Source organism: Gopherus evgoodei, chromosome 2 (genome assembly GCF_007399415.2).
Source record: "Gopherus evgoodei ecotype Sinaloan lineage chromosome 2, rGopEvg1_v1.p, whole genome shotgun sequence".
Classification (NCBI taxonomy): Eukaryota; Metazoa; Chordata; order Testudines; family Testudinidae; genus Gopherus; species Gopherus evgoodei.
The window spans coordinates 201,122,731-201,148,117 of record NC_044323.1 but is presented as its reverse complement, the minus strand read 5'-3'; the positions used below and the strand labels follow the sequence as shown (position 1 = coordinate 201,148,117).

Sequence of the window (25,387 nt, the reverse complement as noted above, 5' to 3'; positions counted from 1 at the left end):
TTAATGGATTAATGTTCTTCGAAAGCAGGTTCCTATGAGAAAATCATTATCAACCAAATAGTGCTGCAAGCTATTTTAGATAGTTCAAACGGATAAAGAATAATCTCTCTAAACTGTAGATCAGTAATTTGACAAAAAAGACTACAGAGTTTATATAATACGGTTTATACTCTGTAAACACATGGAGATTTGATATATGTACATATTTGTCCATATATAAGACTTTATGTTTTATGCCAAATGATTTTTCATTTCTAAATTAGATATTATGGACATGGACAAACAGGTACAGTGTATGCTTATCTACCCACTCTTTAATTACTTACATAAAAATGCTGTATATTGTGAGTGATGCTACTACTGTATCTACTTCTGAGGTCTTTGTTTCTTTGCTTCTTTTCTTTTTTTTTTAGTCTAAATGCTCCAAAAATGTTGATGGAAAAAATATACTTTTTTATGTACCCCAGACTCCTGGATATTTTATTCAAGTTTCAATATAACGCCTAACTAGCAGAATAAATATTGTGGCAGAACTAGATTTCCTATAAGTAGGTCTGCTTTTTTAAAAAAAATTTCCTTGTATGTATTCCCAAAAGCAGTGAGTGGGGGGTGAGGGGGAGGGGAAAGTATTAATTTTGCAGAATTGCACTTGCATGTACTATGTAGATTCCCCCCCACACACACACACACTCCAGAGCACAGAACAGAATCTTGTAATGTCAAAAACAAATCTGAGTACTAAACATTAAATAATTAATAGAAGAAAGAAAAAAAGACACTTTTTCTCTAATATTCTGCAAACTCCATAAAAAATAGATGACTTACATAATGCAATAAAACCATGCAGTTTCTGGAAAAGAATTTGCTCTTGCAAATTTAGTCTCTATTTACATTATGCTAGCTAGTGCTTCTGGATGGTTTCCAACTGTGGGAGTAGAGGTTGGAAATGGGATTTGTTTTACATGTTTGGGGGAGATAATTGGGACAGATAGTTTAACCCTATCAAATGCATTTGATACCTCTAACTGCTCCATGTGAGCTGGCCCATTGAAGTCAGTGGAGCTCTGTGCAAACATAGCGGTCCTTCTACATGGAATACCTTGCAGGGTTGGGGTCTATGGAATTCATTTATTACACTACATTCTTAATGCCTATTCACTTTTATAGGAGTTATACATGTGAAATATGAGGAGCGTAGATCCTTACACAATTTGTTTAGAAAACTGAAGCAGAGAGTAGTTGGCTTTTGTTTCACAGCTTCAGTGCTTCCTGGCAACAAGATAAATCAAGTAAGTCACTGGACTAGTAAATACACTGGCATAGTAAATAATATCAGGAAGCCTGGTGCATTGTGAATAGACATGGAACATGTGATAAAACCTGTAGCATTTTGGAAGAGAGGTGTGACTCTGTCTTGACATCGAAAGTAAATTAAAAGGTCCAAATTTGCCTTCTCCAGCTAAGGCAAATAATTATTCAGCAACTTTTAAGTCGAATTGTGCTTCAAGCATATTCTCACACTGTTTGTTTTCGTAAGCACTTGTATGGGCAAAGTTGGACCACTGAGATTTGTTTGATCACAAAATGAAATCGGTTTTGGGTAGAACAGAAGTAATTTATATTGGTTAGGTCACAAAGAAGAAACAATACCATATAACTTATCTGGCGAATTACACAGTTTGAATATTGAAATAGTAATACTGAGTACTTGAAGGAATATTCACAGTTAACACAGTCCTCTCAATGCATGTTTCATCCAGTGCATTGTTCAATGTACATTATTTTCACTGTTCTGTTAGAGCCTGATTGAATTCAGTGGAGTTTCATGTGTATAAGTGAGGGCAAAATTGGGTTCTATCTATGTAACCACAGTTACCCCTCCTTACTTGCCCATTTCCCTTTATATAAGTGTGATGTTGCCTGTGGGCTGATGGTGGTGCTACAGTACAGAATTGTTGCTTTTTCAAATTAAATATTTTGCAATTAGTATGTAAAGATGTACATTATACAAATTGTTTTTACCACTCAGAGCTGCCAAACTGTCATTCAAGAGCATGAATAACAAATGACCATTTTGAGGAGTGACATACCATCATGATGGCCCATTAAAACTCCTCAAGAATACTGCATATGCCACTCAGCCATCCTCAACAGCAGCTGCCTCTGTGCTCTTTCTCTAACTGTGCTAATCTTAATGGGCTTGCTGCACATTTCCTTGCAGCCACAGGGCATCCAGTGCCTTTATTAAAACTGGGGCAGAGGAAGGCAGAGGTTTAGGATTGCAGCATCTGCACATGTAGAGAATTGAAGAAGGAGATTTATGTCTCTGTATGACATTATATGTTATGTATATATTTAGTTGAGTGACATTGCTTGAGAGGAAAAAAAGTTGTGTGCATGTTATAGAACATGTGTGTGACTTAGCTGCTCTTATCACATCCAGTTTTCTGTATTTTCTTATTAATTATTCAACCTCCAGTCCTTAGATGACAGTACCTCATATTCCTAGGCGGACCCTGTCATCTGAACTTGGTGTTTCATTCAGGAACCTTGAGGGCTTACATAGATTATAACTGAAATTTTTTGAGGAGTAGGTTTAAGAATATTGGCATGGATTATGATTGAATAATAATTTATCAAGCAATACAGATGTGTTTGCTTCAACATTTTTTTATTTGAGTGTTGGTTCAATGAATGTTCAGTTGGCTCCCAGGGTGTTTAAAAATCTGATATGGGCTAGACTGTGTGATATTAGCACCATATAGTACCAGTCTGGAAGAGTAGACAGTCTCTGTACGTCATAAAAGCTCTTTTGCTACTTTACAGATATAAAGATTAAAATAAAAAATGAGTCTTTTTAAAGGAAATTTATAATGCTTGTGGAAGTTGGAGGGTTGGCAGTGTGGAAGGGTGATGTCCTCCTTATTCACAGAACTGATACTGCATGTGGCTTTTGCAGTGCATGCATCACCAAACTGTCCCATCAAATGTCTCAATCCTTGAGCTGTAGGAGTGAGAGGACAGTTGAGTACTCTTGTCAATTCAAAACTTGGCCTCAAGAGCTAGCAACTATATTTCCTGTGAGGAAATGAATACAGTTCTTAATTTTTGATCTCAGTGACCCAGTGCCTACTCTCAGCTCCGGTCCCTTTGTGTTGCTCTAGCACCAAAAAGGGCCAGAAAGCTTCCGTAACAGGATCAGTGAAGAGTCATCTGGCGTATGTGTCACAGTGGGTCACAGCTGAGAATAGCAGATTCAGGACACACTGCTGAGAAATAGGGCAGTATCACTCTCGAACTGGTGGTTATTCTATCATAAGATATACCAAGACAGTAACAAAAGTAAACTTCTGTCTCACCATACTGGTTAACAATAAGTCTAAAATGCAGTCTCCTTAGGCATTCCAGCCCTTGCTTTACCACCCAGACACTGGACTCTTATGATGAATGGTTACTGAAAACCAATTTAGTCACATATAGGGTCCTCTAATTCCAAGAGATCAGCCATAGCCAGGTCAATATTTAACTCAGATTTTATCCAATAATCTACACTGTTGCCAATCCTTTATTATCTAATATCTAAAGGTTTATTTATAAAAAAGAAAGAGGAGAGATTTAAAATGGTTAAGGAAGTCTTATACATACAATCATTGCAAAGTTATTGGATCAGGTTTGTAGCAGTGATGTTACAGACTGTTCACTTATAAAGTCTGTGGTAACTTACATAAGATTGGAAGATCCTCTGACCATAGTAAATATGGTCCTTTTAGTGTAAATCCATAGTCCAGAGATCAGAGCCAGAAAGAGGCAGGGCTGGCTCCAGGCACCAGCAAAGGAAGCAGGTGCTTGGGGCAGCCAATGAAAAGGTGCAGCACATCTGGGTCTTCGGCGGCAGTTAGCCGGTGAGTCCCTCAGTCCTTCTCTTCCTCTTAGAGCTGCTGCCAAAGAGCCGCCGAAGAGGAAGAGAGGTAACGGCATGATTGAGCTCCCGCTGAAGTGCTGCTGATCGACTTTATTTCTTTTTTTTCCCCTCGCTTCGCCACTTGGGGTAGCAAAAAAGCTAGAGCCAGCCCTGGAAAGAGGCAAAGTGGAGATGCTTTACGGGTCCTTCTTTTATGCTTTCTCCCATGTGGAGGGAGTGCTTAGTTTATGGAAAATTACAGGCACAAGATGGAGTTCAGGGTCACATGAGCAAGTCACATAACTTTGCATGTTTTGATGACTCATAGAAGCAGCCATTACCCATATTTTGACTAAAGCATCCACAGTAAGGACCACCAGGTGGGAAGAAGCTTTTTCTGTGGCCCATTGTGAGATTTAAGTGTTATTTAATGGGTCATCAACTTGAATAGTTCATTCACAATGTGCTGGTCAGATTGGATATAAATTACCTTGGAGGTGTTATCTCAGGAGCAAATACATTTGATATATAGATATATATAGCCATTATTCATAACTTCAGACACAAAAATGATACATGCATATAAACAGGATAATCATACTTAGCAAATCATCTTTTCCATTGGCACATTCCATGACATACGTTGTACAAGATTTGTCGCAGTTGTCTAACAGGCAATATTAATGATTCAAATGGTCATATTTCAATCATACAGCATCACAGTAGAGAAGATGATTGGCTAGAGTTGACATAGCCAGCCCTATGCGATCTCTCTGACTGCCACTTGTATCAGAAGGGCGACAGGGGCAGGAGTTGGTGAGGCAATCAGCCAGCACAGAGGCCCTTAAAGAAGGCTCTCAAAACACGCATAATTTAGAGCAGCTCTGGGCTGCTCTAAATTACTCTAGAGACTGCAATGACCCATGGCAACCGGAGAGCTTAGTGAGGTACAAAAGTTGCTTAAAGCTGTATTTCCTTCCATTTTATCACTCAATTACGCTGTTCAGAGCTCTGGAACAGCGGAGGGTCTGAGACTGTGACTCTAAATTTTGAAAAATACTTAATTTTTTTCACTGCTCTGTGCATGTGTGGTCACTTGCATTTTTCTCTTTTTTTCTGCTCCTAGCACCTGATTTTGCTGATTCTGAATCTTTTTAAATTGACTACAGCCTTCACTGTGCCTCCTAATATATAATTAAACTGTTAATACAAATTTTCCCTGGAGAACATAGTTTCTCTGTAAACACAGAGTAGTTACAGCAAACATTTACAGTTACATGATGCTTGTCCAGCAGCAAAAAATGCTGTAAACATTCATAGGATATCCAGTGCCCAAATTGGAATATTAAAAATGCTGGTGAGCTGCTACCATTCTATCCCAGAGATTCTTTCTCCACCCCTAGACTGCAAAATCAGTCCCATTCTCTATTTTATTCTGTGCTTTCTTTCTTTTTTACCATCTCTATAGCTCTTTGTTTTTGCCTTCCATTCCTTTCACTTTCTATCTCTCCTGTTATCTTTTCCCTCCATATTCTTCTACCCCAGTGCCTTCCCTCCTCCTCCGTTATCACTCTGACCTCCATGTCTGGTGTGCCCACCCTTTCCATGTCTGACATCTGCTTTTCTTTCATTCTCCCCAGATATGGTCTATGGCCATATCTGGGGAGAATATATGTGGGACAATGGCGAACCATGGCCACTGGGCGCTGCGAGCAGCCGTACCTGCGGACGCTCAGGTAAACAAAGCATCTCGTGGCCTGCTAGGGGCTTATCCTGCACAAACTGCAAAGCAAGGTTGGGAACCCCTGGTCTATGGTGTCATGTCTACTCTGTTCTGTTCTCCCTGATGTCTTTTTTCTTCATATCTCACTGCTCCTCTTCCTGACCCATATGGATCTGTACTCTCCATTATCTCTGGACCTCTGACCATGTCTCTGCATTGCAAAGCCAATATTAGTCTCTTCTGCAATCTGCGCTCCCGTCGGCATCTGCTCCTCATTGTATCTTCAGGCCAGTGCCCAGCAAATGCTGTGCTCTGGTTTGGACCAGATTCTGAGCAGTCCTTGATGTTTCTGCCTGTGTTACTGTGGTGCTAGTTCCTCTACTGGAGTAATTTCTGCTCAAGATCCCAAAGCAAGAGAGCCAAACACATGTGGCTAGTATGTCAGAAGGGTGAATAGTGCCATTGTGGCATAACTATTTACATTGGTTCCATTCAAGCATTTGATGGCATTGCTGATACTGAAGGCTTGGACACCATGACAAAAGTCAAGCCTTTAGAAAGCATATTATTAGAGAAATAGTCCCCCCTCCCATTAACATTCCCTGATTAAGATTATAGTTATTTTTGGACATACATTTATATTTGGTGCTTTTCTCTTTACTTTATCCCTTCCCTATATTGATTCTTATACTAAAAAGCAGAACATAGAATAGTGTTTTTCCCCTTTGATCCTAGCATTGTACAGCAATGTAACATAAAATAACAAAACAAAACAAAACAAAAGGAAACATTTGCCCTCCAGGAGTTGTTCCTCAGTGTTCTTTGGAAGCAAGTTTCTAAAAGAAAATCATTATCGGCTGAGAAGTACTATGGCTAGCTCCTGGGTGTGAGGTGAATGATGCGAATTAAAAGCCTTTGTATGTGTATGTGTATTACAATCAGTTATGTGTATTACAATTATCTATTTCTATTTCACATGATTTTGTGATGAGGCAAAATGGCAATTCATGATATACGGTTAGATTTTCAAAAGTGCTCAGTAGTCAAGAACCCATTTTGAGAACAGTAAGGTAAGTAAGTGGGTGTGAGCCAGGGAGAGAGTGCACCCTGATTTTAACAGGAATATGACAAGTCTCCAAATTAAATTTAATTTTGACAACACCCCTACATAGACTAATTTCATTCCAGATTGAAACTTTAACTCAGGTTGAAATGATTCCAGTTCACTGAGTCTTGATCCCCAAATGCCCTCCCATATAACAAATATTGTACAGGTATATATTTTATGGAAATATGTAACTAATTTTAAATTAACAATCATAATTGAAAATGCCAATACAAACAACAATATAAAAATATATGGCAAAATTGCATAGTTACAATCAAAGAAAATAGTAAATCTAATAATATTAAGTATTTAATAACAGCATTGTTGTTCGTGACCATTGAAATGAATAAGATGGGAAAGAAAGGAGGCAAATATAGTCTTTGATAAGATAATTTTGTTTGACATTCCCCCTACTTTCATTCCATCTTCGGACAATTTAATATTTGAAAAGTGCCTTTAGTTTCATCTGGGCATGTGGCTGCGCATTCCCTCCCAGCCCACTTGTCAGTCTTGCCAATGGGATGGCATCAGGTAGTTGTGAGTGTGTCCCCTTCACTTCACAATCCATATTCAGTCTTTTTGGTGAGATGGGGGCCGGGAAGTGGGGAGGGGAGAGAATGGGGAGAAGGGTGCTGTCAAGGTACGATTCCCCACTCTGAACCTTAGCATCCAAAAGATGGGGTACCTGCATGAACCCCTCTAAGCTTAATTACTAGCTTAGAAATGATAGAGCTGCCACCACCCCAAAATATAGTGTTTTGGGACACTTTCTGGCCCCCAAACCCTTCCCTGGGGACCCCAAGACCTAAAACCCCTTGGGTCTCACAACAAAGGGAAATAAACCATTCCCCCCTCCTTTCTTCCTCCCCGATTCTCCCCTCCCTGGGTAACACTGGGAGATCTCTGTGATTCACCTCCTTGAATCTTAAAACAGAGAGGAAATTCACCTTCCCGCCCTTCTCTCCCCCTCCTAGACTCTCCCTGAGAGAGAGACAGTGATCCTAACACAGAGAGAAATCAGGCTTTTCCTCCCCCCTTCTCTCCTTTCTCCCACCAATTCCCCGGTGAGTGCAGACCCCCTCCCCATGTGTCTTAGAAATAAAAAAGAAATCAATCAGGTTCTTAAAAAGAAAAGCTTTTAATAAAAGAAAGAAAAAAAGTAAAAATTGTCTCTGTAAAATCAAGATGGAAAATGTTACAGGGTCTTTCAGTTTATAGACACTAGAGAGAATCCTCCCCCCAGCACAAATACAAGTTGCAGCAAACAGAGATACAATCCTTCCAGCAAAATACACATTTGCAAATAAAGAAAACAATCAAAAGACTAAACCGCCTTTCTAACTGGTACTTACTAAATTGAACAGAAGAGGCTGTTTCAGAAAATTGGAGAGTCTGTATACATCTGGTCCCTCTCAGAACCCATAGAGAACAAAGAAAAAACCCAAAAAGCACAGACAAAGGCTTCCCTCCACCAAGATTTGAAAGTATCTTGTCTCCTGATTGGTCCTCTGGTCAGGTGTTCCAGGTTTACTGAGCTAGTTAACCCTTTACAGGTAAAAGAGACATTAACCCTTAACCATCTGTTTATGACAGGTGCTGCCAAGGACCTAGCTCATCCAAACTGTTGCCTGGACACAAGACCTGAAGAGTCTACAATTGTAGAGCCAAAACAGAGAGTTCTGCCATTTTGTCTTTCTTTATTACTTCCCCCAACCCTCATCCTCCTATCTCCCCATCATCCCTGCTCGGTTTTCGTGTTAAGACAAGAGAGCAGGTACATTTGTGTCATCACCACAGTACAGAGAACTATGAATGAGGAATCAGTTCTCCTCTGTCCCCCATTCCTTTCTCATACGTTTCATAGTGGGATAGAAAAGGGGTGAAGTGTGGTGACTCCTCTTCAAGAGACTTTCTTAGTTATGCTGAGAATAAGTATCTATATTTGATTCAAAAGCCCAATATTTTTGAATCTGTGAATACTGCAGTATCTCATACTCTTTTTCTCTCCCTCTTTCTCACCACAGCCTTTGTGATCCTGTTGGTGGTGGAAAGCCTGCAGCTCCTCATATTCTTTCTATCTTTGTCTTTTCTACCCTGCCCCAGGCTTTGCATCTCTGGACCTTGCAATGAAACAGGATCCATTAACAATCCTGTCACCATGAGGAACAGCTTCAGATATAGATTTAAAATGTATTTAATGTTAGAAAGAGGAAGACAGGAATATTAGCATTCCACCTATTTTGAGGGAGTCTGAAACCAGGGAAATAGCAGTCCATGCCTCCAGAAGTCAGGGAGAGTCTTGCTGGTCAGATAAATTGACTCTAGTGCACAGGTATCCATAGTTATTGATGGAAATAGATTTTTAGCTCTATAGGAGATACTACAATAGCACACAATAATTCTAAGTAATGGAAAATGATGTTATCATTGGCCCTGTGAATCACAACCCACAAGATGTCTGAAAGCATAGAGCATTTAGTGTCAGTGAATCTGAAAGAAATGGACTAGTCATTTGTTAGACCCTCAATGGCAGAGTAATTGTTGTCCTAATTAAATAAATACAAACATAGCAGGTCAGACTGTATCCTAAGGTTTAGCCCTTCAGGTTCAGCAGGTCCCATGGGTGTACTGAGGACAGAATTTGGTTTATTTTTTTATTAGAGAAGTAGTGTCTTTGCTGGTCAAAATCTAAAGAGATCACTGTATATCTCACACACATATGCACAAGAATATTTTAAAGTGATGGTTTTTTAGGGATCGATCCTGTGAAACGCTAACTGACATTTATTCCTGTTGATTTCATTGGGAGTTAAGGGCTCTCAGCAACTTGCAGTGTCAAGCACACAGTGAAAATAATTGTCATTAGTGATACATACACCTCAAAAAATGTTTATATGTAGTTCAGATAACTACCAAACCTCTGGAGATCTCCTCACTCCCAACAGGCTAACATGGCCCTGCCTTTCTAGAGTTGTTAGTTCTCCCTAAATCTTCCTGATTATGGCAACATCCTCCCACTGTTAAGGATGCATTCGGTGTTTTCTCTTTTAGAGCTGGTGCCTTCAGTTTTATTTCTCGTGAGCTCTTGTGCACAATGCATGCCAGGGAAGATTAAACCATAGAACCTACAAAGCCTAATAGTAGATGTGCTTGGGGCTCAGCTGAGAGGCATCTGAGCCCATTCAACAGATCTTGGAAGATAGAGATAAGGTGACCTAGATCCCCACATGTGTGTATGTGTGGGGTAGCTTATATGGGGAATTGACTAAAGGTGGACTTGCATGGAGGCACTAGGAATTGGGGGGAACATACAGTCCTTTCATGAAATGAAGTGATCTGAAATCCTTGAAAAAAAAGTTTGGGTTCAGAGAAAGTAATGAAGACCATTCCCCCCTAATTATGGCCTCTTGTAAAGAAATCTGTGGCTGGTGGGGATAGGAGATCTCTCTGATTTCCTACAAATTGTGCCTGAAAGGCAATGAGTTAGGGAAACTCCAGAGTGGGCAAAACTTCCAAACTCTTTGGATCCTTGGGACCACCCCCTCTGCAGAGACATGAGTCATTTATGTTGCTTTACTGGATAACCTCTCCCCTGAAATCATAACGTATTTGCCCTACTACAGGCTGGGCCCCCTTTTAGACTTCTGTGCTAGGTCCCTCTTGGATTTCTATGTGAGAAATCACAAGTGCAGTGGAGAGCATGTTGAGGGCGTTGCCACAGAGCAATACTACTCTACCTTACACACAATCTGATTTGCAGAAACTCTCTGGAACTCTTCCACACAGAGTTCCAGAGTAGGGTTTTCCTGGAAAACAGCTGGCAAAGAGTGCTGCAGAAGTGGCACCATATCATTCTGAATATTAATCCTGCAGGATCAACCCAGGTCAGTTACAAGGCCAAATATCAATATTTAGCCCTTCCCAGGGTCTCAAAGTACTTTGCAGACATTTATTAATCTTTACAAAGCTTTAGACTCTGACCTGGGTAAATATTCCACTTTCAGTTGGGGAAACTGAATAACTGAGAGTGTGACTTGTCCACAGACACATTAATAGTCAGTGGCAGAGATGGAAGTAGAGCCCAGAACTCCTGAGTCTAAGTCCTGTGCTCAGTCTACAAGGTGAGTTACTTCCTCCATGTTCACAGTAGACTTACACTAAAGAGACCTAAAGCAAGGTTGATGTGTACATTCTCCAGCTATCTGGATCCTTTCAGTGCAGTTGAATTTTTTACATTGTTCCTTGCACAGAACTTTCATTATTCTCATGCTGGTACTAAAATATTCAAAAAAGTGTTTAAACAAACTTTTTAGGGTGTTCTTAAAGAATGAGAGCACCACAGTGCCTTCTGTGGTGATATAGGGTTTTCCCTAGGATTAAGTAAGTAGGGAGTGCTTCTGCAGCTAGTTGAGCCTGGGGCACTCTTTTTTAAAGATTTAGTAGAACAAATATTCTGTAATTTTAATAAAATGTGCAGTGAGTGTAGCTCACCCCCAGCCTGAATTTTGTACTATCAAAGAATATTGCTGGTCATTCTTTCAGTCCAAAGAGTATCAGTTATCCACTAAAAGCTCAGACTGCAGTCCATCTATTAAGATTGGTAGAAGGAGCATACTGCAACTGCATAAACAATAGCTATCCAGAGGATATAAGCTAGGTAATGTATAAGTAATATGTAGCTCTTTATCCATTTGAAAAATTCAAAATTGGTCTCTGATTTTTCACTGCTGAAATGACACAGGCCTTTTGCAATTGTATTAAGTTCTGACTCAGACAGCAATTTTCTGCCAATGAATTCTGGCAGTGATTACAATCCTAGTGATACTCCCAGCTGAGAAAAAAATATATATTAGTGATGGAAAGAATGATAACCATGACGGTAAAGTACAAACAGGCTCAACCATGACGGTAAAGTACAAACAGGTAAAGTACAAACATCTTTTGATATGGGGTAAAAGATGTTCCAAAGAGGATAAGAGAAGCAAACAGTTTGAACATCTTTGTCATTGTCCTCAAGTAACATAATCTTTTAACAAAACAGCAGGTGCTAAAGTGCACATGACTAGTGTTTTCACTTGTTCCCTACAGAAATGTTTTTTTGTTTGTTTGGGGCTTTATTGTGTGGGGGAAGGAGGGGGGAATTGGGGGTGTGCATGTGTGGGTTCTGTTACCTTTATTTTGTCCCATAATAATTGTGCTGTGAAGTGGTAGACATTATATAAAGGTGTTAGGCCATCTCTTGGTTCTTTTCAAGTTCTAGCCACATACCTGTGTGAAGCACGGCTGGTTCCAGCCATGAAATGCAGCTGTGGCATACGGTGCTATTACTACCTATGTAGGTGCAGATTGGTTGTATTTTAGGACAGGCTTTAGATGATGTATAATGAATAAACTGATATCATTCCTGGAGCATAGAAAGGTGTGACTATTTTCCAGGTTTTTACTGATCTATTCTTCTGCCATTTGTATTACAAAATTGCATTTTGATCATGTTTTGGATGAAATTTTGTGAACTTCATCTTGATCTCAGTGAAATAATAATTTTTAGCACTAGTGCAACTCTTTGCAGGCTGGTAAGGGTTATCCACATTTTACATATGAGGAAACTGAGGCACATGATGAAGTGACTGGTTCAAGGATATACATTATGTTAGTAGCAGAGCAAGACTCCTTGATTCTCTAATCTAGTCTGATTCTTCCAGACTATTTTGTACAATGAGCACTGGGAAAACTATCTTGCAGCTGATCTAGGGTACCCAAAAGCGAAGAAACAATTATTGAGATTTAGTTGATAGTAACTTTGCTCCAAAATCACAAACATCCTGTAGGACAGCCATTGATAGCTACTACATGGTTACACCTATTTAAGAACAGACAGCATTCTAGAACTGAAATACAGCAGGAGGCTACTGTTGTTTTGAAATGTCATAAAATGCTTTTGAAAGTGAGATTGCATACAGAAAGGAAAGACATTTTCTTGCTCACAAGAGCAAGCTGACAGATTTTAATAGTCTTTCACATGCTGCACACAATAAACATTCAGCTTATCTTTCCAAGAACAATAGAATTTCATGTACTGCTGCATGACAAGAATTAGTTTTACATACCTCCATATCACTGACTCTCTTGTAAGTTAATCTCATCTCTCATCAATTTTTCACCAGCTTCACTCTGATGTTGATAAAGGAGATGGCTCCATCAAATACATCTTGTCAGGCGAAGGGGCAAGTTCCATTTTCATTATTGATGAGAACACTGGGGATATTCATGCTACAAAGAGGCTGGATCGGGAAGAGCAGGCCTACTACACGCTCCGAGCACAAGCACTAGATAGGCTGACTAATAAACCTGTGGAACCAGAGTCGGAGTTCGTCATTAAGATTCAAGACATCAATGACAATGAACCAAAATTTCTGGATGGCCCTTACACTGCTGGGGTTCCTGAGATGTCGCCCGTGGGTAAGTAGAGAATACATTGTTCATGTCTTGGGAAATCTGTTCGTATTACCTTTTTTAAAATGTCATTATTTTTTACAGTATTACACCAAACTATTTAATTATCTATGAGCCACCTGCAACAGTTGGATGTTTGCATGCTTGATGGGAAAATAAGGCTTTAGAAAATATTTATTCTTTCAAAAATGTAGAAAAACTTAAATTAGCTATACAGGGATTTAGATAGGCGTTTTATGGTGTACTTCTCATTTCAGTGCCCAGAACCTTTGTTTTATAATTCTCATTAAGAACAGAAAGTTTCACACCTATGCTCTGGCACAGAGAAGTGATAATATCTACTTTTGTATACATCAACTCCATTATGAACAAATTCCTTTAAAAGCCATTTAGTACATAAAGTGTTTAGTATGTATTGCTTATATTGGTGTGTTAGAACTGTACCTCATTTGTAATAGCCCAATTATGCTCTGTGGAAACACATGCATGGACCCAAGAGCAGAACTTGACCCAACTTAAAAGAGTTTTGAAGTTTATTGGAATTAGAGAGTGAAGCCTTGTAAGTAGTTCAAGTATTCTACTGGAATATAGCAAAATGAACAAGGCACATCTAAACCCTATCTACATTCAGAACCATTATTTAGTCATTTTAAAGGACCTTCTCCTTAACAGGTGTAAATTGGCAATGTTCTATTGGCTTCAATGGAGCTATGCTGATTTACACCAGCTGAGAATCCAGTCCAGAAACTGACTCACTTACAAATAGTTTTGTTCCGAGCTAAGGGCTTGTCTATGCATAAACTGGAATAGAAAAAAAAACTAAATATGTTGTAATTCAAACCTTTTGTTACTTCAGTTACTTTGCAACTGTATGTGTGGACACTCTTCTTTCAGATTAAGACTGCCCTATGCCAATGTAATTTAAATTGATTTTTTAATGATTTAAGTAATATCAAAACAGGGCATTCAGTCTGAATGAACAAAGTCCACACACAGACTTGCACTAACGGTGTGAATTATAATCATTTTAGTTTTTTTCAGTTTCACTTTTGTATGTTAGCAAGCCCTGTGTTACGGTTCCAAAATGAAAGGAGGAGAGAGAACAAAAAAAAATATCTTTATTTAGGACTCTACTGAAATCATTAGTCACCATTACAAATAAAGGATGCTCACTTGAAATCCCCCAAAATATTAGCAGAGAGAACATAAGTAGAATGTTGCTACTGCCATTTGATTTTACTTAGCAGAAGTCATAGATATGATCCCTCAGTTGATATTTTGCATTTGTTCATGATCATTTCATTCTAGATCAGTGTCAGAAGAGGCAGGAGTAACATTTGAAGGAAAGAGAGAGATCAATATTCTTGTAAAACATTAGGGGGAAGGTGAAGAGGACAGATACTTCTAAAAACTGTTTCCTGCTGTACTCTGGAAAGAGAAGATAATTCAGATAACTCAAGAGACTTTTAAGAACAAATAATCCAAAAGTTTAAGAGCAATATATTCATTAACAAGAAAAAACCAAAATACCAATGTTTCAGACTAAGTGACCTCTCCCAGGGTTAAGCTACTTTTACTGCAGCATCACTGTTTTCAGTCATCTTTGTACTAAATATATATCATTCTTAAAGTGTTCGCTCAAATGAATTCATCCAGAGTGCAACAGGAAGTAAGGTTTTAAAGCATCTAACTTCTGTATCTTGCACACTGAAGAACAATATCTCCATCTTTCCTCCCGGTGTAACTTCTGCCTTTTCCCACATTGATTTATATTGTAAGTGCCACACTAAAGGTGAGGGCTTTCCCCCTCAAAATATAACAGGAAACAATTTTTTGGTTGTGCATTTGAAACTGGATTGTGCACCTGATTCTTTTGCCATTAAATAGCAACTCACACTAGTGTCATTCTATATGGTAGAGAACACCCACACAATTGTTTAATGTGAGCTACTTTCACATATTCTTTTGCTGCTTCACCAACATAAATGACTGAGTGAAATTCTCCCCTAAGCAGGGGATCAGCACGAAGTATATATACCATTTAACTCCTACTTACCTACTCAAAATGGAGCTTAAGTGGGACTTGAGTGGTGCGGAGGCTTTCTGCTGACCTCTGCATGGGACTGAATTGCACCTCCTTTGAGATTTCTAGAATAATGCATTTTAAACATCTTTGGAGTTTGCATTATAGTAATACTGAATACTACATTAATATTGGATTAAGGGTTTAGTAGCATGAAGTCCTTGTGTGGCATTTATCTTACATAGTCACATTGATTCATAGTTTATTCATATCACATAATTTCTAATTAAACATCTACAGCATTCGTGAAATATTAAGGGGGAACAAAGTATCTCTCTCCTATTTTGTCTAAAATTATATCCATGACAAAAGATTCCTTAACTGAATATGAAACAGAATGAAAAAAGATCACAGGTTTATAAACCAAAATGAACTATAAAAGCATGAGAACTATAACCCCACGCTTCCAAATAGTATTATTATGTAAGCATGATGATTCTACATTACATTTGGCAAATATTTAGAACGTTATCTGAGGACTATTGAAGCCAGAGTCTTTCCTTCAGTGGGCTTTGGATTGGACTTTTTATGAAAATACTGGGCAGGGAGATATCTTCACAGAATCATAGAATTTGAAGGGACCTCATCTAGTCCAGTCCCTTGCAGGGGAGGACTAAGTATTATCTAGACCATCCCTGACAGGTGTTTGTCCAACTTGCTCTTAAAAATCCCCAATGATGGAGATTCCACAACCTCTGTAGGCAATTTATTCCACTGCTTAACCACTCTGACAGGAAGTTTTTCCTAATGTCCAACCTAAATCACTAAATCTTGATGGTTTCAAATTTTTCCATGGAAATAAAAAAGCTCAAAAAGTATGGCCTATAGGAATGTCAGAGACAATAAAACATTAAATTATGGATAGAGTTATGAATGACAATGTATTTTGCTTATTTTAAAAATGTAACAGAATGTTATATTTCAAACAAAAAAAATACCCCCCTTTGCGAATGGATCTAATGATATAGGCTGGAATTTCAAAAGGGCTTAGTATGCAAAAGCTCCCACATAAGCATCTAAAAAAATGGATTTGCAAAACACTTGAAAATCTGGCCCTATGTGCTTCAAAAGTAAGGAGACTGAAAATTAAGATTTTTACGCCTACCTTAATTCTGTATCTTTGCTCTGCCAATTTTTCATTTACAAGAAATCCTCTCCATTACCACATAAAAGAAACATGTCTGTCCTGTTACATATATGATGTATAATGGTACGGGCTTTCATTGTATGGTGATTTATTACATTTATTTATTTTTAATCTGTTATTGTGCCACTGGTCAACTCTGCAGGGGCTTACAATTTTTATTTATTTAAATTTTTTAAACCAGACCTTTATCAAGCATAGCCAGTCACTAAAAACAGGACCATGTCAGCCTTAAAAGCAATCTTCTCCCCAATATTCCTTGCACAACCTCATTTAAAACCCCTGCTTCCCATACCACTTTTTCTCGAGGTACTTATAATCTTTAAAAACCTACAAACACCTTCAAACCCCCAAATAAGCTCCTCTGTAACAACCAGTTAACCTCAAGCAACCTTTTACCAACATGAATACCCTGGGAGAATAGGTGACCTTTAGCAGCATTTCCTGAATGGCACCAAATCTGGGCTCTGGTGAATCAAAGTGGGAATGAGTTCTAAAGCCAAGGTTTCCTGACTCCAAATGTCCTGCTGCTGTCCCCCAAATGTTTAAATAAGAGAGTAGTTAGGTCACGGGTTTCAGATTATTATAATTCTCTCTCTATATATATAGTAATATTTGCTCCCTGCATGAAACACCATTTAATAAGCACATTGCCCCATTCTGCACTACCTGTATTTTCTGGAAGAGTTTAAGGTGTAGCCTAATTACAGAGGTCCTACCTGGAAGTGACTAAGGCATGGATAATTGTGGCTACATCCACATCTAAAAGAAAAGGAAGAAACCTCCTTGGCAAGTACAGAGGATAAAATAATTTATACTCTTACTTTTGGCCTATACAAGTATAAGTGAACCACAAGACATTGTGAGGATGTGTATTTTGCTGTGTGTTCCACAGCCCACATATGTAGGTGGATATGGTGCAGATTAATCTTTTGCTTGTATCTGGAGTTTGGGATGGTGAATGAGATTCATTGGGGCTAACAGTTTATTACTGGTGACAGAAGGGGAATAAAGTGGGGTGTGGTTTGTATGTGGAGTATCAATTGCAAGATGTAGCATACCTATCTCATACCTGGAGGCCAGAAAGGGTTTGGGTCTGTGGTCTATAAGTAGTAGGTGGGTTCATACCTTACAAGCTAATATGTAGAACTGTCCATGGGCTAGTGAGGTTATATAGCATATATTTGAATATTATATGAGGAAAATTGGTCAGAAGTAACAGGTAGCTTTAAAGTTGATGTAGGAATCTTAACTTCCAATTTCCTCACTTAAAAGTGTTGGTTTTGAATTGTAACTACAATAGAAAAATCTATTAGTGTTTTTAAGTAATACAGATAGTTGTCTTTAAATCTGTTTTAACAAACTTTTGGCAATGAGATTTTTCTTGTCTTTTCTTTTGTTAAGTAAAACTTCCAAGCACTTCCATTTCTTTCCACTGCTATTTTAAATTATTTTAATAAACTTTTGGAAGAGAATGAAATAAAAATCTTGTTAACTTATATAAGGTTACAACAGTGGAGTAGGGGTGGGGGGTGGAGGCATGCATGTTCTGTTCCTTGAGAGACCCAAAAGCAAGACTATCAGGTCTTTTTGTCACTAGCTGCATTTTCTGAGAGCTACCAGTACTTACTCTCCAAACCTTGTCTTGTACTTCCCTTAGAACACATCTTCCTCCCAGGGGTAATTTTCTATACACAACCGTCACATAGAAAACTTTCTATCTGAGGTGATTTTATGCTGAAAATTTGCTACACAAAGGCTTCTACATGCTAAATATCATATACATAAATAAGTAGGTTGCGCACAACATTTCTTTTGTAAAAAAGTCCTTTATAGAATATCTGCTCAGAAACACACATGGTAGAAAGATTTCTATATGAAAGGTTTCCTACCTAGAAAGTTTTCTGCGGGAGATATTTGTATGAAGGGACTTATCTTCACTCCAGAGGAGATCCAAGTGCACTAAAGAATGGTTTAATAATTTAATAAGTCCCTGATCTTTTCCTCTCATGAAGTTTAGAAGCTCATTTGGCTTCATCATTGGAGTTTGAAAGTATACAAGCACAGTTAGATTTGAAGAATTTACAAGCTCCCTGTGTTGTGTCTGCAGAGCTTATCATTTCCTTGCAGACACTTGTTTGTAGACCTTGAAAAAACCATGAGCAGTGAACAAAGACCTTACCGTCTGAAGATGTTGTAAGCATCACTTGCAATATTTGCAGACCTTGTAAGCTCCACTGGCAATGCTTAGAGACATTGTAAATTCCAACATAGTAAGCCTGGCATTCACAAGGAGCACAGAATATTGAATAATAGTTATAATATTCATACATGCCAAATTTAAGGATTCTGGCAGGGTTAAACTAGGCCTCCGTATTAGCTTTCATTGTAGATCACGCTGTAAAACCAATTTAAAGTACTGAATCAAAGGTCTTAAGTACCTACCAGGTCTGTAGGTTGCTGAGAGGAAGGTGACAAAAACCCACCATTCCCTGTCTGATCTGACAGAGAAAAATTCTTTCCCAGCTCCCAAAAGCTGACTAGCCTGATGCAAGCCCCAACGCCCAGAAACCCAGTTGTTCTCTAATCCCAAAAAGGGGCAGAGTGGGAGTTGTTCATCCCAGATGCAGAATGATACCTCAGGCAAAGGAAGCGTCTTATTAATCCTCTCATCAGTTGCATGGGAGCCAATGGGCTTTTGCTGAACCCTTCCAGCCAGCCAGCCTCCCCTCCCCAAGCCAATGAGGAGGCTGAGGGCCCAGAAAGAGGAGAGGAAAATGAGGAGAGGCAGTCCTTAAAGGGGCTAAAAGTTTTCTTTCCCCAGTTGGCCCCAGACAGGGAAGGGTGGTGGGGATGAGGCATGTATAGAGTTGTTGCCATAGCTAATAATGAGTTGGGGTGTCAACCCATTTCTGGGTGGTCAAGTGTTTACATAGCAAATTACCATCACAGGGGCCCTAATGCATTCCCTTATTGGTAGTCTGATCACTGCGGTCAAACATTAAGTGGTCATAGGGAATGAATGTCCCTCATACTTAAATCTGGTCCCTCCAGGTCAGGACTGAGCTACATTGATGGGGCAATGTGGGGTGGTTCTCACTACCATTTACTGTGGTGTACCTATCTTGTGGACTACTAAAGTACGTACGTCACAAAAACAACCAAGCCAGCTCTTTCATCAGAATGAAAAATAACTGTAAAGGCAAAATATTACAATATTCAATAAGATTATGTACTGTTTATACATTTGGTGAGGAGGTTTTAAAGGGCAGCTGTTAATCTGTACTGATGTTGCAAACTTGTATCTTAGTAGCCTGTAGTAGTCATTTAGAAAGGTGAGCTAACATTCTGAGTGGGATCAGTGTGGAAATGTAGGGTGGGCAGTCACCTGCTATGCTATGTGGAAGCAGAGGGATGGAAAAAATATAATGTTGTTTGTAAGTCTAGTTTATTGCATTAATGTAATTCAGAACTGTGGGACATTTAACTAAAGTAGTGTCTTAAACCTTTTATAGGAACTTCTGTGGTTCAGGTAACAGCTACTGATGCAGATGACCCTACTTACGGCAACAGTGCCAGAGTGGTGTACAGTATTCTGCAAGGACAACCTTACTTTTCTGTGGAGCCAAAGACAGGTAACTTTTTCAGGTTCCCCCACAGATAAGTCCGCAATAATGCTGAAATATAGTTTATACCACATTTGTTTGAAACTCAGACGGGATACCTGCTAGTACAGTGTGTTGTTAGAAAATTAATTGTGGTTTTAGCAATCTTATTTCCATATGTCAAGAACATGTTTAGTTTGTAAATTAACAACATACATTTGAAATATATAACTACTTGAAAATATTTTATCTGTGTTGTCCCTCACTGTGATCTCACCAGCTTCCTTGTCCATTGCCCCTACACACACCAACCTTCTTCAGGCTACCTGAGATTCCTCTTCTATATGACCACCTTTCTAAACTTATCTTTGCTGCCAAAAACTTCACTGTGGGTCTCAACCAGTCTCCATATCTGTATGGGGCCTGGCCTAGATTGTTCCTTTGAAACTTTGAACATTTCTGGATTGTCTCTAGGCATTCTCAGATGAGCATAATTCTCCGGATGTGCCTGTTTAAGAAGTCCCATCAACATGCAAGTAGCCAGCTCAGAACCAATACAAAGCCATAAACCAGCTAGGGTCCAGGTTTAAATCTGGGCGTTTAGGTTGGTGTAGGGTTGTGGATTTGGATGAAAAATGGTTAAAAAATTCAGACATTTCTTGATGAAATTATCAAAATTTCAACATCTCCACCTGAAGCCTGTTCCCACTTTCCACCATCTCAGTACACATCTGTAGCAACACAATGAGATTGAGCATCAGAGAAAGTAATTTTTGGCACAAATTTCCAAGATGTTCTTCACACATGACAAATCGGTGTCATTTATTTTACTTAAAAGTAGACTGTAACAAACTCTATGGTTTACAATGTGGGCCTGCAAGCATTTTGTGCAGAAGAATCCATTATTCTATTCCATTCTGCTTTGATCCGCATATTGTACTCATCATTGTGATATTGGTAAACATTTGCCACCAGCTGCTGCATAGCTGCTGCAGTTACTGTTATCATTATTATTTACATTTAAGCATTCATGATATTCTGTACAAGAAATACAGATTAAGACTTGCCTCCTGCCTGATTTTATTTTGTACTCCTCTCGGTTCTGTGTTTTTATTCTCTTCTCCCATTTTGTAAATGTTGTCTCCTTTGGGATGTCTTCTGACTCCAGATTTCCTCTTCAGAGAGTGAAAATGAAAATTCTGTGAGAAATGTCGGACAATTCTTTTTAAATGTTATTGAAAAAAATTAATAGAAAATGTTTTTCTTTTTTTCCCTTTGACCAGGGCTAAAAACAAGGCATTGTGCTTTTGAATGCCAATAATCACTTGTCACTTTTCTTCCAGCCACTACCAAAAAGAAATATTTTTAAAAACAATTTTCTGTATGTTTCACAGGAATTTACGAACTTTTACAGCCAAACATCATGCACGTGTCCTTACAGTCTTCGTGAAGTTTGTGAACATTATCCATTTTATTGCATCAGTTCTTATGAAGACAAAATTAGCAACTTTTGCCCTTTTTTCTTTAAGTATGTATCTGGCCCCTACCATGTAGTATCTGAGTACTTAACAGTCATAGTGAATTTACCCTCACAATGTTCCTGTGAAATAATACTATCCCTGTTAACACAAACTGAGGCACAAAAAAATAAAATGATTTACCCAAGGCAACTTAAGAAGTCTGTGGCAGTGGTGGAAATGTAACTCTGCTGAGTCCAGTGCAGAGCTTAAACCATGTGGCCATTCTTTCTCCAGCACTTTAATAATGCCTGAATTTATGGAAATGAGCTATATTTTGGTATAACTGCATTCACATCAGGGGTTTTGTACCTGTTTCTAAGTCGATATACTGATATCTAAAATTTGTGTAGACCAGCCTCTTGAATAGTGGCATGGTAACTTCTGCTCAATCAAAATCTTTGAAGAATGAGACTGAAATGTTTTGTTATGTTTTTATTTGTTGTGATGCCACAGTCCTCTATGTACATGACAATCATCTTCCAGAAAGGATGACTAGCATTGGAAGAGTTATGACAATAGCTATAAATGACAAAAAGCAAGCAAATCAGAACATTTAGAAACAATTAAAAACAAATATGTTGTGAAATTAAGTATTCATTTTTTCCACACATTTGTTGTACCATGAAATCTATTTGTAAAGCAAATATTTTTGCACTGAAAAGTTTAATGCAGAGCCCTGCCTTCAAAAGAAGAGAAGATAAATAGAAGTGTAACTAAACATTTGACAAATCTCCGATGAAGAGATACGGGCCCCAGTGTGCCTCTCCTTTATTTCGGTTATTTGTTTCCTTTGTTGGTGACACTAAGCATTGGTAGAGTAAATGCCTGCTTCTCTGGAAATCAGTTAGCAACTGTATAATGTACCAAACATGAAATATTCATATAGTCATCATGGTTTGAGAAGGAATATTTATTTATCTGATATGTATCGACAGAGCAGAATGGGTAAAGCAGTGGATTTTTTGCTGCTTTTTAAAAAATAATAATAATTTCAAACCATAATTACAAATTATATGTAAATGACTGAGTGGATATAACAATAATATTATTTCATATATTAGAGTATTTCAGTTAATACATCAAAGCCACCTCATTGCATGGAATGCTTTAGAAGTGGCTACTGTTTAAATAAATAGTAGCCAATACAAAATAGCATCATTTGAATGCATTAGTAGGATATGAGATTAATAATACTAAGAATCCATTTGGTCAATGACAATTTCAAGACATTTGTTAAATTGTTCGCTCAGCTTGGAATCTTGAAAAACAATAACAAATATGTCCTTCTCCGTATCACCAAAATAGTGGGGAAATGAAGGTATATGAGAGACTGGATGGTTGAGGACCCAAAAAATGTATAAATGCCAGCAACTACATGAAGTACACTAGGGACTTTGATATTGCTATTGATTTTTCATAGAAGGCTCTCATAATACAGTAGTGGGTGGCAGTATAAAACCATAAGGAAGAGAGAGCTGTAAGCCCATGGTACCATTGGTTGAAAATTGTTAACTTCTGACAGCAGTGAATGGTGGACAATTTGAAATGAGTGTGTGGGTTCAGTTCAGTTCCCAGTGAAAAGGTGCCATGACAAAATTGATACTAATTACCCCCTTTCTTGTCACTCTCAGCAGAGATGCAAAGGATTGAATGGACATGGAAACTGACCCAGAGGTAGTTATTTCAGACCAAGCTTCAAACAATTAGCAGGAGCTTACACTACATGGCTGATGCCTATGTAAAAGATTTCTATGAATAAACTACTTTTCTTGATCACTAATTTCACAATAGGAAAGATAAATCTATAAATGTTGATGCTGTCTCAGATAGACCTAACAAGGATTTTCACCATTGTACCTGACAATATATTATAGACATGGAGATACTGGGTCAAGTCATCATTGTTATGTTATAAGGCAAACATAATGTTTATATCAATATATTTACCAATAATAAATGCAACCAGTGACATTGTGTGTTTTGTTCTCCAGGTATTATCAAGACTGCACTTCCGAACATGGATAGGGAGGCCAAAGACCAGTATTTACTTGTTATTCAAGCAAAGGATATGGTTGGACAAAATGGTGGACTGTCCGGGACCACATCTGTAACTGTCACCCTGACCGATGTCAATGATAACCCACCACGTTTTCCACGGAGTAAGTTACCGGTACTTTATAACAACTGCTACCATTTCTAAATGTTCTTGCATGCTGTACATGCCATCTTTAAAATGGAGCTTATAATACTTATCTCTTCTTTTAAGTGCTTTGGGATCTCTGGATAAAAATTGTTATATCACAGCTAGGTTATATTATTAGTAGTATTAGTATTATTATATTGTAAAAATCTATCTTGTTTATGAGTCTACACAAAAATATTTTTCAGATCAGTTTAAGTAAAGTGATGCAAACTATATACATGTATTAATATCTTCTGCTCTTTCCCTGACAAAGGAAAGATAAAAGATTTATAGTGCAGCATTTACTTCTTGGGTTTCAAGATGCATATTTTTTTCTTTCTTGCATACGGTTCACATTCCTTTGGAAATTCAGCAAGATCTTTCTTGTGCAGACACTCAGTGTTTCATAAGAAATCAATCTTGGAAGAACCAGAAAACCATCTGCCCTCAATTTACTTGTGTTGACCAAAATGGTTCTTGACTTAAACAAGAAGAGGAAAGAAACAAGTATATTACCAAATTCGAGGCACCCTGTTTATAAATTACATTTTATCTCATCCCTTTTCTTTCTTCCAATGGTCTTTCATTGCTATGGGAAATTAGAATAGCATGCAGAATGTATTCGTGCCCACTCTGGCCTCTTCTCAAGTGTATATGAAAAACAAATATGTCCAAAGAGAAGGAGAATTAGATTTCCTGCCACCAATTGCTTGTGGTATTAATAGAACAACAGTGAATCTATTTCTGGAGGTGCGAATGGTATTGGCTGCACACTACACTCAGAAATCTCTTCTAGCTGCATTGTATATCACCTTCTTCTTGAATTACAAGGTTGAAATTTTCAAGGGAGAGGGAGATGCACTTATTAAAGGGTCAGAAACTGAGTACATCTCAAGATCCAACCAAGTCAAGTACGGGCAGGGCTTCTTTGAGATTTACAGTTATAAAAGTTAGGGCTAATACTCATTCTATTGGCTTTTACTTTATTCCCCTGATATTATAGGAAATATACCAAAAATATCCTGTTCTCTTGAACTTTTTAATAACAGTTCATCTTATTTCCTCACACCTTACTTTAGAGAAATGCTGTCTAAATAGTCCTACAAACCTGGTGGGAGAGAGTAGAGGATGGAGAAATGATATCCACTGTCTTTCACCTGAAAGGGCAGTTGTTCTGTTTTTCAACTAAAATTTTTATGTGGTATCTTCAACAGAGTTGTCAAGTTAATATAAGTCATGACCTCAGGTTCAATGATTGTTTTAAATTTCACAGGGTCATATCAGTATAATGTCCCAGAGTCCTTGCCTGTGGCTTCAGTAGTAGCCAGAATAAAAGCTGCAGATGCTGATGTGGGACCTAATGCTGAAATGGAATATAAGATTGTGGATGGTGATGGCCTTGGAGTTTTCAAAATTTCTGTTGACAAAGATACACAGGAGGGAATCATTACAATTCAGAAGGTAACACTGACTCTTTTTTTTTATATTTGTGGTGGAATAAGACCAACGTAGTAGGTATAAGGATGAGACTGTATGGTTAAGATGAGAAGGATCCTCACCTGCTGTTACTGGGTCATGTTAGCAGATGTCATTTTGATTTCAGTTTTTTAAAAAAATGCCTGAACATCATTTGTACTGAAAACTCTTATGATTTTATCATGAGCCAAT

The 25,387-nt window shown here is 38.2% G+C and overlaps 1 protein-coding gene across 1 annotated transcript in view; it reads left to right on the top strand.

The window, feature by feature from the left end:
• LOC115646637 (cadherin-7) overlaps nt 1-25,387 on the top strand; it is a 111,031-nt gene that overhangs the window by 43,087 nt on the left and 42,557 nt on the right. The window contains exons 3-6 of the mRNA XM_030552678.1: nt 12,897-13,191; nt 19,928-20,047; nt 23,529-23,696; nt 24,993-25,180. Coding sequence (XP_030408538.1) covers nt 12,897-13,191; nt 19,928-20,047; nt 23,529-23,696; nt 24,993-25,180 — 771 coding nt within the window. The remainder of the gene's footprint in view (nt 1-12,896; nt 13,192-19,927; nt 20,048-23,528; nt 23,697-24,992; nt 25,181-25,387) is intronic.